Source organism: Atractosteus spatula, chromosome 18 (assembly GCF_055471065.1).
Source record: "Atractosteus spatula isolate fAtrSpa1 chromosome 18, fAtrSpa1.hap1, whole genome shotgun sequence".
Classification (NCBI taxonomy): domain Eukaryota; kingdom Metazoa; phylum Chordata; class Actinopteri; order Semionotiformes; family Lepisosteidae; genus Atractosteus; species Atractosteus spatula.
The window spans coordinates 10,324,456-10,342,374 of record NC_142723.1 but is presented as its reverse complement, the minus strand read 5'-3'; the positions used below and the strand labels follow the sequence as shown (position 1 = coordinate 10,342,374).

The 17,919-nt window shown below is 36.5% G+C and overlaps 1 protein-coding gene across 1 annotated transcript; it reads left to right on the top strand.

Moving 5' to 3' along the window:
* The first annotated feature begins 45 nt into the window (after positions 1-45).
* ubfd1 (ubiquitin family domain containing 1) lies at positions 46-17,622 on the top strand. The gene is made up of 7 exons (XM_088936752.1): positions 46-122; positions 1,096-1,374; positions 1,804-2,012; positions 3,148-3,213; positions 3,644-3,749; positions 4,804-4,886; positions 15,205-17,622. Exons 1-7 carry the CDS (start codon positions 107-109, stop codon positions 15,313-15,315), a joined length of 870 nt encoding a protein of 289 aa, XP_088792878.1. The 5' UTR covers positions 46-106; the 3' UTR covers positions 15,316-17,622.
* The last annotated feature ends 297 nt before the right edge of the window (positions 17,623-17,919 follow it).

The window sequence follows — 17,919 nt, the reverse complement described above, 5'->3', positions numbered from 1 at the left end:
CCAACTTTTAAAAGCAGCGCCGGGTTGCTACGGAAGCCCGTCAGCTCGAGCTGGAGAGGCACGCAGGTTTCCCAGCAGGCTCGCCGCGTTATTGTACACAATCATCATGGCGTCGCAGGATGGTGGGTACAGAGAGAATATGGATTTTTATACTGTTACAACAACCCTAGCGGTTTCCTGCTTTTATTTGACATACGCGTAACGAAGTATAACTTATACCGGTTAGCCTGATGGGTGTGTAGCCAGCCAATCGTTTATCATGATAATTTTGGAGGCGATGTAACACTCTGTGGTCGCTTACGTTACAGAGCAGAAGGGGGTTATGTAAGTTCTTCACTAAAAAACAAAAAAAAAGAAACCACGGTCTCTCTCTATATCTTTCGAAGTGAAAATCTGTAGGTTGGACAGTTTGTCATGTCCTGTTGGTGTCATGTTGGAATGTTTTGTTTGAAAATCATGAGATTGATTTGAACAGGGTGCAGCTGTCATTGCTGAATGCAAGTGATACAAAAATACCCTTGTTAGTCATCGTAGCCCAAAGCCAGGCTGGCGGTGTTAATGAAACTGCAGTTTCTTTAGGTTAACCAAGAGTTATACATTCAGTCATACAGTAAATAAGGTTGTAATTTCAATGCAATATGACTTATTTTCTTAAAGGGGCAGGCAGTTACATGCTTCCAATATTGGGCTGGTTTTGATATGTTGTTTTTTAGTTCTAACTTTGTGTAAAAGTTTATACTTGGCAATACTGTCCAGGTGATGGAGGACACGCAAAAAGCGACGCCTCGCAGAAAAGACGAATTTTTCACCGAAGTTGTGAGTGAAAGGGCGTATATAGTATGTAGTTTTACGTTTTACGTATAACTGACAGGAAGGAGTATCAGTGCATATCAGTATCAACACGTTACATGCATGGAGCGAGTAAACTAGTGTTTTAAAATCCTGTAGAAAAAATAGAGCTGCGGGTTTCTGCAGCGGTTAGCTGCCTTGTGAATGAGTCTGCAGTACTGCTTAAGTTCAAGTTTAACTGCGGAAGCAGCAATGCAGTTCTGCTCAGTTCTTAGTTAAATGCTCATGTTTCTCTTTGCGTTGAAGGCGGTGAAAGTATGATGGAAACTGGAGCAAGTCCCAAAAAGGAGCCGGTGGCGTACGGAAAAGCCGGTGACGGGGATGCCGAGGCCGCTGAACAAGCATCGCAATCACATGGGGAAAACTCCACAGCTCAGGGCTCTGCCGTCAGCAACGGGAGCGACAACGATGATGGGAAAGAAATGGTAGAGTTGAAAATTATCTGGAACAAGAACAAGTACGATTTAAAAATTCCCCTCGATGGCACTGGAGCCAATCTAAAAGAGAGAATTCACTCGCTTACAGGTAAGCATTCCTCTACAAAAAGTCCTGTAGTATAGCTTTATGGTAAAGGACGTTATTTTGACAACAACTGCGGGGTGAATTTTTGAGGCTGTTACTGTATGCTGCGTTTCTTTTCACATTAAATATTTTGAGTAAAGATGAAGGTAAAAAGATACACATTTACATCTGCTTGATAATTTATCACCCTCAGTTATTACTAGTGTCCTCTCCAGTGACTTACCCTTCAAAACTTTTTTTTTCTGATTGGTTGCAGCTGTTTGGTTGTACTGTAATATTGCAGTCTGTCAGCTTCAGATTGTTCACGGAGCTTCCTTTTTAATGTGTGTTTATGAATTATTTTGTCTAATAGTGATTTGAGTTAAGAATCCCAAGTTAGTGCATGAAGTTCAGTACACCTTTTTTTTAAATGGTGTTTGTTTGTCTATGTAGGTCTTCCCCCTGCTATGCAAAAAGTGATGTATAAAGGACTGCTGCCAGAAGACAAGTCCCTGCGTGAAATTAAAGTAACAAATGGTGCAAAAATAATGGTAGTAGGATCTACCATAAATGATGTTTTAGCAGTGAATACACCTAAGGAAGTCATTCAGCAAGATGTAAAAGCCGAGGAAAATAAAAAGGAACCTTTGTGTCGGCAAAAGGTGAGTTTTTATAAAACAGCATCTCATTACATAAGGGGCTGAACCTTATTGGGTGGAAAAATAGTACAATTTAGTCTTTTTTGCACAGCAGTTTGGTCCATTTCAGGCTTTTCAAGCTGCATGTGTACTGATAGTAATGAACATACTTGATGTCTTTATTCAAGCATTAAAGCAATGTAGAACATCATAAATAAAAAATAAGTTGATGTACAGTACTACTAAAACATTGCATGATGCACAAATTGGAGTAGAATAGTATACAAAGATGTGGATATGGAGAAAAGTATAGTCTTTAAATGCACGGTGTTCAGTACGTGAAGAAAACAATGCAAAATACAAGACGCATAAGTTAAAGCACTATCATACGATCTCAAGGTGCTGTGTGATCTGGTAGGCCTTGATCTTGAACTTTTTAGTAGTGAAAGATCTGTAGACTAACTCTAACCACTGCCAAACTATGTATAAGTATAGGTTATGAACACCCTTTCGGATTGTTAATTGTTTTGCATCCCTCCCCACATCATCAACCTTTTGCTCACTCCATCTAATGGCAGAGTTCATCCCTAATTAGGTGGGTTAAACCAAATCTGGGTCTCAGATTGCTCACACTGTAACCTGCTCATTCTTAGCGTGAAGGTACTGAAATATTATTACAACTATCACATCTTGCAGTGCAAACTTCCTCAAAGTTCCATGCTTGAAGTATCAGATACAAGCTTATTGACAAGAACCAGCAGATTGTAAAACATTAAAATAAACTGCAGTGTGATCCAGTCCGTTTCCCATGGTTTCAAAAAGCACAATATTATTACTCCAAACAAATCAAGGTACAGTATTTTTCAGAGGATAGCAGTGCTTGATTATATTTATAGGCCGTATTATAAAGTGGTAAGATTGTGTGCACATCACGTAATGGAACAGTTAATGGTTCTATGTAGGATTTATGGCGGAGAACAGTCAGATGTACAATAAATGATCATTCACCCATTTTTTAACCACTTACTTCAGTTGAGGGTTGTGGTGGTAAATTACACAACTTTAAATAACTGTCCCCAATGTAATGTAACACAACTGTATGTTGTGTTTTGCTACATCCCTTTGGTTAGGGAAAAATTAACACCTGCCATTCTTTCAGCAACACAGAAAAGTGCTGGACAAAGGGAAACCGGAGGATATAATGCCATCCATAAAAGGAGCAAAGGTAAGTTGAAAAGAATTTGGAGTGCATCGTGAGCTATGTAAACTCCATATCTATAGTAAAATTGTTTTGGCTTTTTTTGTATGTTTGTAAGGGAGAAGTTTACTGATTTTAAAATAACTATCTCAGTACTAGAGCTGGTTTTCAGCTTCATTTTAATTTAATTGAAATGGAATTTTTAATTTAAGGAGATTTCTCGCTCTGGAGAGTAGATATACAGAATAAAGGCATGTTAGATTTGATATTTTGTGTAAGGATTATTTTTGTACTTTGCAAAATAGCAATAGATCAGCACTCTTTATGTCAGATGTTTAGAAGTGTTACAGAAAACTGGCTCTTATTCTGTTTCGTGGTGAGAGAAGCTGTATTATTGTTACAGTTACTTTACATTCTTAATTGATGAACAGCTGCTGATTCCTGGTCTGTTCCACAGGAGCGCTTGCCAACAGTGCCTTTATCTGGAATGTACAACAAATCAGGTGGAAAAGTGAGGCTCACGTTTAAACTTGAACAAGACCAGCTCTGGATTGGAACCAAGGGTGAGAACATCTTGTATGGCTGAGCTTCATTGCCCAGCAAGAGTCCTCAGTTTTACCTTGAAAATACTTTTTTTTGTAATATTAAAATTATCATAATCAGACAAACATATAAAGGGATTTTCTGTCAAGTGCATCTTAAAGAGCATTGATTACTTTCCTTGAGCTGGATTTGAAAGAAACGTAAGATGACATCCTGTTTGTATCTTACTGGAACGGCATTCTTTTGAGCACTTGTGGTAACACGTAAAATGATCTAAAATGCAGTTTTTTTAATGTTGGAGGCTGGGCAAGCTTTAGTGATAGTTTGCAGAAATAACTAATATTGTTTCTTCTGAATTTTAGAGATAATACATCAAATCTGCTTCAAATGTACTGCTGCTACAAACAGGCAACTGAGTTAGTGTTCCCTGTTTGTGATGCAGTGGTTTTGGGGAGGTAGTGGACTGCAGGTGATTTTTTTTGTCTTTGATATTTTTAAGTTGATGTATAATAATATCTAAATTTTAAATGTTGCTGCTGTAGGCTTTTCTGTTGCAACTGTAGTGCAAGAGGGTTTAAATCCAATGTTAATGTGTTCTTGTGGGGAACTCGCAACAAATATAAATACCATCTGAATAATGTCTGAGATTTACTGTGTGATTTAGAGTTGAAGCATGTTGGAAAGCTTACAGATGAGAGTTCATTTTTCTTCTTTCTGTCATTATGTGATTAGTCATTTATTGACCCAGGAATTCGATCCACACACCTCTTGAAAAATTTCAAAGAATCCAATTCTTCCCCAAAAGCCCCTTTCTGTTATGAAATACCCCTTATTTTAATTTCTAAATGCAGTTCTTCCTAAATTCTAATGCCTTTTCTGTATCATTGTCCAGCTGAGTCTGAAGTAGACCTCTGGAGTGATTGTGCCAGTACCATTTAATACTTCAAATATTTGATTTAAGATCCTTTGTCATCTCCTTTCTGTGAGACTAATACGGGACTGCTTTGTGAATTGCATGCATAATATGACCTGCGATATTACAAGCTTTGTAAGCTACTGTTAATTTTCCCACAGAGAGAACAGAGAAGATCCCAATGGGCTCAATCAAGAATGTGATTACTGAACCTATTGAAGGGCATGAAGACTATCACATGATGGTAAGTGTTTTATTTTGTTGACCTATCACTTTTGTTGACTAAAGCCTTAAGTTCTGAAATTGATTTTATCACTCAGTTTTAAATCCAGAGAGTCTTTTTATTTTTTATCTTGTATTTCTAATTTAAATGAGTACAGTAGACTCAACCAAATTAAGCACATTAAGAGCAAAGGAAAGCCCCATAAAACAGATGGGTCACTTGAGGAATGTGTCAAGGTGTCAGTTTAAATCTACAGTGTTCCATTATCTGACTGTGTCCATGTACTTGCTCATATTAATTTCGCATGTTGTGGTGTGCTTTTGGTAACTGGGATTGTAGGGGCTTGAATTGCCTTAGTGATTTGCTGGTTCCCTTCTAATCATACTGCTGTGTGAACAGGTAGCAATTCTAAGTTGGTGAGATAATAAGAAAAGTAATTGTTTACAACCTTTTTTTTAAAAAAAAGTTTAACCATTGACAGTTGTTCATAAAGTCTCCCTTTCAGCCAGTAAATCAACATTGTTTCAGATTCTGTAATTGAAATCCTACAACTCCCAAAGCTTTTTATTCAAGCATTTTAAGTCTGCATTAGCTGATAAGCATGATGTAAGTAATGGAACTATTCTTGGGTGCTTTTCCAAGAGAAATTTAGTGTCATAAGGATAGGAAGTGCTTAAACAATACCATGTGTTGTATCTGTGATTTCGAATTAAGGAAAACCACAATACTACTGTATCTCCAGCAGCCATATCACCCTGCAACTCACAACTGGCAACCCACTGAAGCTAAGCAGGTGTGAGCCTGGTCAGTACCTGGATGGGAGACCTCCTCTTCCAGCAGCAACCTTAGTTTTTCCCAGGGGTTGGTGGGGCCAGCTGGGGGAGCTCACCCTGCAGTCTATTTTGGTCCTAATGCCCCAGTATAGTGATGGGGACACTATACTGTAAAAAGGTGCCTTCCTTCGGATGAGACATAAAACCGAGGTCCTGACTCTGTGGTCATTAAAAATCCCAGAGTGTTTCTCGAAAAGAGTACGGGTGTTTCCCATTGGCCCTCACCTATCATGGCCTCCTAATAATCCCCATTGTGATGTGTGGTGAGCTTTCTGGCACACTATGGCTGCTGTCGCATCATCCAGGTGGATGCTGCACATTGGTAGTGGTGGAGGGGAGTCCCCATTACCTGTAAAGCGCTTTGAGTGGAGTGTGCAGAAAAGCGCTATATAAGTGTAAGCAATTATTATGATTATTATTATTATTCATTATTTCAGTGTAGTTTAAGTTGTGGGTCCATCAGTGATTGAATTCCAAGGACCCAAAAATAGATACAATTTTTCTGAAGAACTTTTACACTAAACTTTCAAGGTACCGAGAGAGTAGCTACTGTCACCTCTCAAACATATATTACTATTACAGAGAGAGTACAAAACATAAGGGACGTCATCCTAATATTGCGTTGTACCCCCTTTTGCCCTCAGAACAGTCTCAATTTGTTGGGGCATTGACTCAAAAGGTGTCGAAAGTATTCCACAAGGTTCCACCAAGACTTCCACAGTGGTGTTGAGTTGGCTGGTAGTGGATCCCTACTCCGAATAGCTTGTTCCATCTCGTCCCTCAGATGTTCAGTTGGTTTGCGATCTGGTGACTGGGCAGGCCATTGCATGTTCATAGAACAATTCCTGGACAATCTTTGCGTTATGGCACAGGACATTATCCTGCTGAAACAATCCATTCGCAGATGGATACACTGCTGCCATGAAGGGATGCACCTGATTGGCAATGATATTCAGATATCCTGTGCATCATCAGACCGTCTGCTGATTTGCTCATCAAATGAGCTGTTTTCCACCACTGACCTGCCATTGGCTGTATTTTGGGTGGTGGGCCATTCCAGATACACACAGGACACTGTTTAGCTTCAAAAAACCCAGCAGCAGTGCAGTTCTTGACACACTCAAACCAGTGCACCTGGTACCTACTATCATACCTTTTTCAAAGACACTTAAATATTTTTTTCTTGTCCGTTCTCCCTCACATGCGCAATCCATGTCTCAGTTGTCTCAAGAAAGAAAAGAAAAATCCTTCTTTAGCCTGTCTCCTCCCCCTCATCTACACTGTTTAAGTGGATTTAATAGTTTAATTCAATTAGGGATCATATCTTTAACCCTTTCAGTCTAATTTGTTTTAAGAATACATTTTTATTAAAATTAATTGCTGCCAATAATTACCAGTACCATTTCTGAAATAGTTAAAGGTTTTAATAAAAAAAAATTACTGCAGACATGGTTTTGTCACAAGCCGTGGAACAATAAGATATTACAACCATAAGACATTAAGTGTTGCAGTCACAGAAATTTCAAGGTACCTAAACTTTGTGAATACTGAGGTCTAATGGGATATAAGCCTATGTGGTAATCCTGCACAAACCAATACAATTACATGAAAAGGCTCCATTCTTTGGATGAAACAGAAAACTGAGGTCCTGACTCTCTTTAAACCCTTGCAAAGAGTCCTGGGTACATTTCCCCCTGGCCTTTACCAATCAGCACTGCCCCACGGGCAGACATCAAATTTCACTTAATGCTGATGATCATATATTGCTTTTTTCTGATATTTCAAGTTAAATTCTTAGGTCTTAAACCTGTTTGAGAACTCTAGTAGACTGTCTGTTAAATAAATTGGGTTTTAAAGTTTCCCTTACTTTTGAACAAATTTGTAAAGAGAATGTGAATGCTGGGAGTCCTGAATTAATTTAAAGCTTTTCTGACGAAATGGTTTTCTTTATAAATTATATACTTATGGTAGAATAATCATTAAAAAATACAAATACTTGGTCATATTAATTTCTAATTTTCTGCATTCCTCTAAAAATGTGCACACAAGGTAATCCATTTTAAATTGGCACCACAAATATACACAACACCATGCCAACAGCTCTCTTCCCTCTCTGATTTACCTGATTTCAGAGTATACCCGATAACTCCTTAGACATGTTTGTGGCATGTGATTTTTTTTTTAGACTGACTAGTAGGACTTTGTCATGAGTAATGATTTTCATGTTAATGTCAATCTTTATGCATTGTGTTGTTTCTAAGTAACTACAGCCAAAAACATGTTTTTTTACAGAGTTGGTTGAAGACTGATACCTTTAAATCACATTAAATCTCATTTATGTGCAGAATGTTTTCTGGTGGTACAAGTACAACTAAATTACATTTTGCTTGTGCAAAACTTGTTTGCTGTAGTCCAATGCCTTTTTTTGTATATAGAGTAGGGTCTCGAAATCTGCAAATTTAACAATAGCAAATTTGCTTTTTTGTGATTCAGTCTGACTGAAGGGGTCTTGTATAGAACAAGAGCAGAGCAGGATGAAAGCAAGCTGGAGATTTTTAACTGCAGCTTTCAAATAACTGTTAAGGATTGTGAGACGAATCTAACTAATGAGTGACCCTCTCCCTGCTTCCTGCTCAAGTACCCACTACCCAGCATCTTCAGCTCAACATGGCATTGCTTTTATATTGTAACAAAAACTCCAGATTTTGTGTTGGCGTTGAGGGACCTGACAGGCTGGAGATGACTTTACAGTCTCTCTGACAGTTTTGTAGTATGTCTCATTACAGTGGGGTGTGCTGATTATGGAGGCGGAGAAATCAAGTGCAGGAATCTGTTGGACACAGAGGAGGGATTCATGTTATTTATTTTAATTAATTAAAAAAAATAAATATTTTAGAGAACAAAACAAAACCATTATACATATAAACCATCATTATTCAGCCGTACTTTTACAGTACACGTTCGACTATACATCACAAGCACAAATTGTCTATTCCTGTTTGTTCCCCTAGTATTTTACAATTATATCACTTTTAAACAAAACTATATACATTCAAAATGAGGAAGATCTATACATTTATGAATATGAAAAGGGAGGAGACTATATAAATGTACCTTATTAACATTCAGTTATTTTGTATCTCAACAAATTCTGACCTTAAAGGTTTAAAGTACTGAATCCATCTAGACCAATATTTGACACATTTTTTCATTTGTAATTTTAGTGAAAATGTTATTTTTTCCATTATATATATTTCCTTTATTAATTCAATCCAATCATTCATTGTTGGTAAATCTGGGAGAAGCCACTTTCTTGTTATAACTTTCTTCCCTACTGATAAGGATTCCAAACAAATATTTGTCAGTTCCCCTCCAATCAAAATCCAGTTTGCCAAAATATAAAGCGTTAACTGTAAAGGGTACATTCCTTTCAAATATAGTTTCCAGGGCCTCATGTAACTCATTCCAGAAAAGCCTTATTTTAGGGCAGTTCCAGAATATATGCCAATGATCACCTTGGTTTCCGCACTGTCTCCAACATTGAAAGTTTTCCCCAGTATGGTGCGCCTTCTGACTCAGAGTAATGAAAAATCGAACAATGTTTTTCCAGCAAAACTCTCCATAAATGCGAGTTACTACATCTCCATTGAAATTCACAAATTTTAAGCCACTCTTCATTCGAAATTCTAACTTCACTTTCTTTCACCCATTTATCTTTTATATACTCTGTAGAATATAATTTCTTTTCCATAAAAACTTTATATAATCTAGATATAATATCTTTACTTAATTCTGATTTGTAGGCATCTGTAACTACTTTCACTACCCCATCGTTAACAATATCTAAATCTCCCCTTATAATCTCCTTATTAAAATAGTGGCGCATTTGAAGACTGATTCTTATCCATTATATTACAAAATGCAGCTATTCCATTTGTGATTCAAATTTTAAATCTATTATCCACTTTATTTGGTTTAAACTCTGTATCATAGGCGCGCCATCTGAGTATCCTTACCGCCTCACCTAAATGATACTCTTTTGTAATCATATTCCATGTCCTTAGTTGAAACTTTATTCATGGATTGAATATTTTTTCAGTAATTTTGTCTAAATTCCTATTACCTAATAATGCCTGAATTGGGGGGCTATTTACAAGGGATAATTCAATATCTTTCCACCTAGCTTGACATTCTGGATTACAAGAATTAATGAAAGGTTTAATTTGAGATGCATAATAATAATCTTTCAAATGTGGTAAAGCCATACCCCCTTTATCTTTTGAAAGTTGCAATGTTTTGAATCTAATTCTAGTTTTTCTCCCCTGCCAAATAAACCTAGAAATCATATTATCCCATTCTGTAAATTGTTTTGCAGAGACTTCTATGGGGAGAGCTTGAAATAGGAAGAGTAATCAAGGCAGTAGATTCATTTTTACAGATTCAATTCTAGAACTAAAACTCATAAAAGGGATTAGATTCCATTTCAATATATCTTCTTTAATTTTAGTTATAAGGGGTCCATAATTAATTGTTTCTAATGTAGAAATATCTTTTGGTAAATAGACTCCTTGATATCTCAATGAACTTTGGTCCCACTTAAGGTGGTATTTGCTTTTTAAAAAGATCAGAAGGGTTGTAATTAAAGGTTAGGAATTTGTGTTTTTTGAACATTTAACTTATAGCCTGCTAGCAAGCCAAAGCTATCTAAGAGTTTCATTAGTACTAGAAATGAACTAGTGGGATCCTCCAGATATAACAAAACATCATCTGCGTACAGTGCTGTCTTGTGTTCATTCCTTTTAGTTTACCTTTTAGTTTGCTATTTTGTCGTATCCACTGGGCTAGTGGCTCTATATATTGCAAAATTTTATATATATAAATATATTGCAAAAAGCAATGGAGACAAAGGGGAGCCTTGTCTAGTCTCTCGTTCTAAAGTTATACTATCAGATAAATAACCATTTATTTTAATTCGTGCCGTTGGTCTATCATATAAGGTTGGAATACCTTTGATAATATTTTCACAAAAACCAAACCTACCTAAGACCCTATAGAGGTATTTCCAACTAACAGAGTCAAAAGCTTTCTCAGCATCTAGGCTCATCAAATAAGCTTCTAAATTATATTGTTGAATATGGTTCATGATATGCAATGTGCGTTGAATGTTATCATGGGTTTGTCTATCTTGAATAAACCCTGTTTGATCATAGTGTATCAAATGAGGGAGAATCTTTTCGATTTGTTTAGCCAGTATTGCTGTATAAATTTTATAATCCACATTAAGGACTGAGATTGGTCTGAACGATCCACAATCTAATCTATCTTTCCCCTCTTTAGGGATAACTGAGATAATAGCCTCTCTCCATGATGGGGGCATTTTTCCATCAATTAATGCCCAGTTACAAGCATAAAGAAGATTTGGTATTAATTCTGCTTGGAAGGTTTTATACTATTCTGAATTAAAACCATCAGTACCAGGTGATTTATTAGCTCTGAGGCTCGTAATCACTTAATTCAATTCTTCTGGTGTTATCGTTGCTTTTTTAATATTATTTTGATCTTCCGTAAGAGTTGGTAAACCAAGAGATTCCAAAAAAGCATCCATCTTTTCTTCACTTTTTGAATGGGGTTGTGTATATAGTTTTCTGTAAATTTGTCATTTGTAAAAGTGTTTTGGATTTCTTCCCATTTATAGAATACACTATTACGGTTCTGGTCCCTTATTTTATATATTGTATTATCGGTCTGTTGTTTTTTTAATTTTCTTGCCAACAGCTTTAGTGTTTTTGACCCTGACTCGTAATATTTTTGTCTTGTAAATATAATTTTTAAAAAATTTCCTGTGACATCTATTTTGTTTCTAATCTTTATTTCTTGCATGGTTTTTGAATCCTGTTTTTCTTGATGTTTTTTTCTCCAACTCTTTTAACTTTATATTCAAATTAGATAATTGTAGTTGCTTTACCTTCTTCTTATGACTGCTCAGAGCAATACATTTCCCCCTTATAACTGCTTTTAATGTGTCCCATATCATCTCTGGTCCCACTTCCCCATTATCATTCTCCTCCAAAAATATTTTTATTTCTTGTTTTATCTGTGCTTTACATTGTGGATCATTCAAAAGACTGGAGTTCATCCTCCATGTTGTATTTCCACAACTATTACTTAATCGTACGGACAATGACATAGGAGCGTGGTCTGAAAAATCAGTTCTACCAATTTTACAATGTTGAATCCTATGTTGAATCCTTGAATCCTATCCTATATACTGAAAGACGGAAGGAATAGTCAGTGTAATCTCGCCCACTTGGATAGAAATCTCTCCAAAGATCTCTTATTCCCATTTCCCCCATCAGTACATTAATCTTTTTATGCAATGACTTAGCCTTCTGAGAAGATATATTTGTAGAATCAAGCCTGGAGTTAAGACACACATTCCAATCACCTCCACAAATCAGTATCCCTTGTGTATTAGCCATCAAGACTAACATTTTTTTATAAAAATTAAAATCACTACCAGGTTGGGCATATACATTAAGTAACGTTAGTAATTTCCCTTCCATTTTTCCCAATACTAATGCATATCTCCCCTCCTTGTCTTTAACTTCTGTAAGCAACTCAAATCAAACCTTTTGAGATATCAGTATAGCCACACCTCTCCTATGTCCAGATTTATATGAGGAGAAATAGATTTAATAGATAAAAAAAACAATATGAGCCCCTTGTTTCTTCATTTTAGACAAAATCTTACTTCTCTTAATAGGGTTAAGTACTCCATTAACATTAAATGTAGCTATTATAAGGTCTTGCTTGGACATATTTTATGTAAATGGTAGAACTTTCAAACTTTTTCCCATAAGACATATGTTTCATATTGTTAAACATCCTCTTCCCATCAATTTTCTCTAATAATGCATCACAAACAAAAAACACAATAAACAAAAACATTAACCAAACAATCTTAAACAAAGCTGTATACATCTCCATCTCATTCACAGTACTTTCTTCTAACTGGGGTTCTTTTAAAACGAACCCTGTATGGGCTTCTCTTTTTTTTTAAAAAAAAAAGGAAAGTCTGTTAGGGAAATCCTCCTTCTCTTCTGGAGGAGGGCCCTTAAGCAGGTGGCGTGATGGCAAATCCAAATTTTCCTAAACTTATCCGAAAGAAAAAAGAGTGTAACCAGAAAAATAAAAAAAGAAATAAGTTGCTCTAGTCGTAGTCACCAGATATCCCGACATTTACAAATTCTCTTAATTTGGAGGAAACTTATTCAAAATATAAATAAAGAAAAAACAACTAAACAATTAAATCCTGACTGAATTTTAACAACTCACTGTATCCATTTACTTCAGTCTTGCAAGGGGGATCTCCGCCTGAAACTCTGTAGTTTCTCCTTATATTGCTGTTTTGAGGACTGGTCTTTCCCAGGGCCACCCCGTCTGCCAGCCATCTGCCAAGTAAACAGTTGCTCAGTTGCTTCTTCCAATGTAGGCGCTGGCGGTATAACTTGAACTTTAAGTCACCACTCTGCCATGTCCTTTTTGGCTTCTACTGCTGAATCGTATAGACAGGTAACGTCTTCATAGAACACTCGTAGCCTCGCTGGAAATGAAGTCTGAAATTTAATTTTTTGCGATTTCAGCACCTTTTTTACCTCAGAATATTCCATACGTTTTTTGAGTACTGCCGGGGGGTAATCATCATCCACGTAAAATTGTTTGTTATTATGGAAAAGTTATTTCTATTGCAAGCTTTACGTAATACTTCTTTCATTTTGTAGCTTAAGAACTTGGCAACAATGGAGCGCGGTTTGGCGTCAGTGCCTCTAGGTTTCGGGCACTAACGCTCTATGCGCCTTTTCAATTCTCAGTTCCACATCCTTCGGTAAATCAAGTTCCCCCCCTCAGCAGATTTTCAAGGAAGGTGACCATGAAACGTCCCTCAGATTCTTCGAGCATTCTGTAAATCCGAATGTTTTTTCTGCTTGATCTTCCTTCCTGGTCTGTTAATTTCGTTTCCGAAGTATTTTGTTGTTGCAGGAGTTTCTTTATCACAGTTTCTGTTGTTAAGACCCTTGTTTCCACTTCTTCCTGTCCCTCTGCCTTATCCTGTCTCTTATTAACCTTGCTCAGCTCCTGTTTAATATCTGTAAGCTGCTGTTTATTGTCCCGTCTGAGGTCTTTAGATTCCTGTAATATTTTCTGAAGACTGGCCATCTTGTTCAGAACTCGCTGAGCTGCTCCGACTGCGGTCAGAAGTTGCAGTTTCGATATTTTCCACGGTCGGTAATTATCTCCTGCTTCTCCTGACAGCCCCTTCAGCCATAGTTATTATTTTTCAAACGTAATGTAAAAAAAACACATTTTCCAGGACTTTATTACAAAATTGTAGGGAGGTGATCCGTATTACGCTGCCATTCCCGCCCACATCCTAACTGGAAGTCTTTAACTGATTTTTATAAATTTATGATTACAGTTGTTTCTTTTAGTTGATCAGTGTTATGTTAAATAACTTCAAGCAAAGCATTAGCAATTTAATTATCATTTTTTTATTATTATCATATAAGGCAGGATTACTTATGTCTTTTAACTCTGCATACTATATACTGTATATATACTGTGGTACATTATGCAACTGTGGACTTGGTTATATGCAAATTGAGCTATTTTCGACGGTTCTCTGCACTGAACCGTCAAGTCCCTCTCAAGACCTTACTGTGACTTTTTTTAAGATTCTGTTTTGGTATGTTTTTAAGAAAAAAGTTCAAAATCTGAGCAGCACGGTGGTGTGGTGGTAAGCATTGCTTCCTCACAGTACTGGGGCCCTACATTCGATTCCTGGGGTGCTATCTGAATGCAGTTTGTGTTTTCTCCCGGTGTTTGCATGCCTTCCACAGTCCAAAGAGGTAGATTAATTGGCGTCTGTATAATTAGCCCTGGTGTGAGTGTGTGCTTGTCTGTGTTTGCCTTGTGATGGACTAGCATCCTATCCATGGTATGTCCTGACTTGCACTCGTTGCTTGTCAGGGAAAGCTCCTAATGCCAGTGTGACCTTGCAGAAAATAGATGGGTGGGTATTCAAAACAAAAACAAGCAAAATATTTAAATCTAGAAAGTTTGCAGTAAATTTCTCCTGGCAGCATCTCTACATTCTTCTACAGTATGAAATGCTTCTCTAGTCACAAAGAAGAATAATGAAACATCAAACAGCTGTTGTCTATATGTAGAGGGATCTTGTTACTGGAGAGCAATGTACTGTAAATGCTATTCTCAATATCCTCTTCGTGACTCCAGAGCTAGCCATGAGAATGAATGCATTCTTGAGGACCTGGACATTTTTATATTTCTTCATCACAAAAAATGTACCTTAGAGCATACTGAAGTAAACTAATGACCTGAGGATATTAAAGCATATGAACAAGAATATTTAATGGAGTGGTTTATTTTAATTTTCAAAGTTTAATGACTTTTTATCCTTTTTAATATAATGTGTTTGTTTATTTCAGGCATTTCAGCTGGGTCCCACAGAAGCATCTTACTATTGGGTTTACTGGGTGCCTGCACAGTATGTAGATGCAATCAAAGACACAGTCCTTGGAAAATGGCAGTATTTTTAAATGTGCCTCCTCCCTTGACAATGAAGAGCTGGGATTTCAGACAAAACAGAACAAGAAACAACAGAACCAAAGGACATTGTGAGGAGGGAGATAACAACCAGCCATCTGTAGACGGTGCCAGAGAACTTTCAAGTTGAAACAAAGTGATATTGTATGAATGGAAAGAAGAAGGACACAAATGGAATCCAGAGACAAAATGTCTTGTCTTAGGTTTAGTTTGAAGGTCTTTAAGTTGCAGTATCCCTTTTCTTGGACTGACTTCACCTTAGGCTTTATCTTTTTAGAGTAGCCCTGACTAAATACCAGTGAACCAACTGTATATAGACCACTGATTCATTTTTCTTCTCCCAGTCATTCTCAAAGTAATAAAACTATATTTAAGAAAAACATTGCCCAGGAAGATTTGTATTTACTTAAACACAGATTAAGAAAAACACAGAATAATTGCCCAAACTTGCCAAAGTTGTTTAAAAACTAGCATCTAATGTGGATGTTAGGTTTTGCACATTATCTGAGTACAGCATATTTACAGAGCAAAACAAATCTAAGTCCCAGCCATGTTATTATAACAGCCTGAATATTCTGTAAATATTCTTTCACTTACAGCTGTCAAAATAAATAGATGGGGTTAAAATACAGTATGACCAAATACACACATTGTAGGACATTGGGCAACACACCTTTCAAAATGGCCTAGATTTACTTGTTATTTCTTCTTTGAGTACAGGGATGCCCTGAATGATAAAAAAAAGTGATGAACACATTGAGGTGTTTGTACCCTAATTGGTCACTTATTTTTTTACTTTTACACCATGAGGCCAGATCCTGTTAAGGCCCGGGACAGGGTACAAGTATTGTACTGGTTCTGTCACCACAGGAAACACAACTAATGCTAAAATAAGAGTGCATTTTTCACATGCCCCTCATGAAGGCAGAATGTTCTTTTATGAAAATGTAGTTCCTGCAGTTTTGCATTCATCATGGCTGCCGTCGCATCATCCAGGTGGATGCTGCACATTGGTGGTGGTGGAAGGGAGTCCCCATTACCTGTAAAACGCTTTGAGTGGAGTGTCCAGAAAAGCGCTATATAAGTGTAAGCAATTATTATTATTATTATCATCATCCTTGTCTCATTTCATCTTAATAAGGAAAAATTGGCAATAAGATCTTTAGTGATGATCTCTATGAAGCTTCAAAAGTGTCAAGTGAAATACATCTTTGAGAAAACAGAACATTAATAATAGGACTGAACTTGACCCACACAAAGAAAAGTAAACTTAAAATGGATGACTTTAAGAATTAATTATTTGCTTTTCTGTGATAGTATGTGATTTTAATCTATTATTTAGTACAGTCTTTAGTACAGTCTGTATAGAATGGTTGCCACAAATACAGAATATGAAAAGTGGTGTAGTCAAATGTAGTCAAATTAAATCAAGGCTGTTGTCTTAAGACACTTAGTGAAGATGCGTGGCAGATATTTTTGTGCAGGGATCGGTAAAAGATGTGTGGCAGATATTTTTGTACAGGGATCGGTAAAAGATGTTTAAACATCTCTAAAAATGCTCATATTTACTGGAATTTCTGCAATTGAAATGTATTTACTAAGAAAGAGAAATCAGATCTATATGAAACCTAATGTTTAGCCTGTGACAAAAAGGGATATTGCAGCTTACATAGTATTGTAAACACTTAGGGAAAATAATTTTTTTGTGTCCATGCAATTATCTTTGAAGCTTTTTATTTAAAAAAAAAAACATGTAGCAGCATGAAATCCAAGAAAGCTGTTTTAATTGCTCAGTGTTTCACACCTGCAGGACTTTTTCTTTTAATAGGCCAAAGAGTAACGTCTGATTTGCCACATCTTATAAAGAAGTAAAGTTGCCATACTGTATGTGAGTGGTACAAGACCACTTTGTTTTCAGAACAAGGGCATTGAACCAACCTGAAAGGTCAGAGCCAGTTAATAATGTCATGGAAAATGATGCTTTCTTGTTTTTACACCTCTGATTCTAAAGTTTGCCTTCACAGAAGCAGTGTTTCATTGGCTTTTACAAAATAACAGGTAATGTCTTTCTGTTGGTTTGATCCAGTGCCACTAGATGCCAGGATCCTAAATGAAGTACATCATTGCAACTTAAATATTCATGTTGGCGTTGCTAGAAGGTCCTACCTGTAAAACAGGAAAATTTATTGTGGCTTAACAAACTTGTACTGCTGGATATTTTGGAATAAACTCCATTTGTGTTATTTTATTGATTTGTTTGGTAGAAAGCCTTGGTAATTAAAGTTTATAATTGACCTGCATTTTCCCTTTCAATCTCAGTTCTTGAATTTCAGTTCTCATATTAAATTTCACATCTTTAAATATGATTATTGACCGAGGTCAGTGTTAGTTTTATTAACTAACATCTTGGCTATGAAAATGGTTATCTTGGCTATGAAATATTAATATTTTATAGAATGACGTACAATCCTGTTTACAATTCCTACAGGTGGCTGAGGCTTATTGCTGCTTTAAAGGTAATTACGGCTTTTTTATCAACGTCATAACCAGTTACAATATTACATTATTACTTAGGGTTATATTAATAAAATTATTAC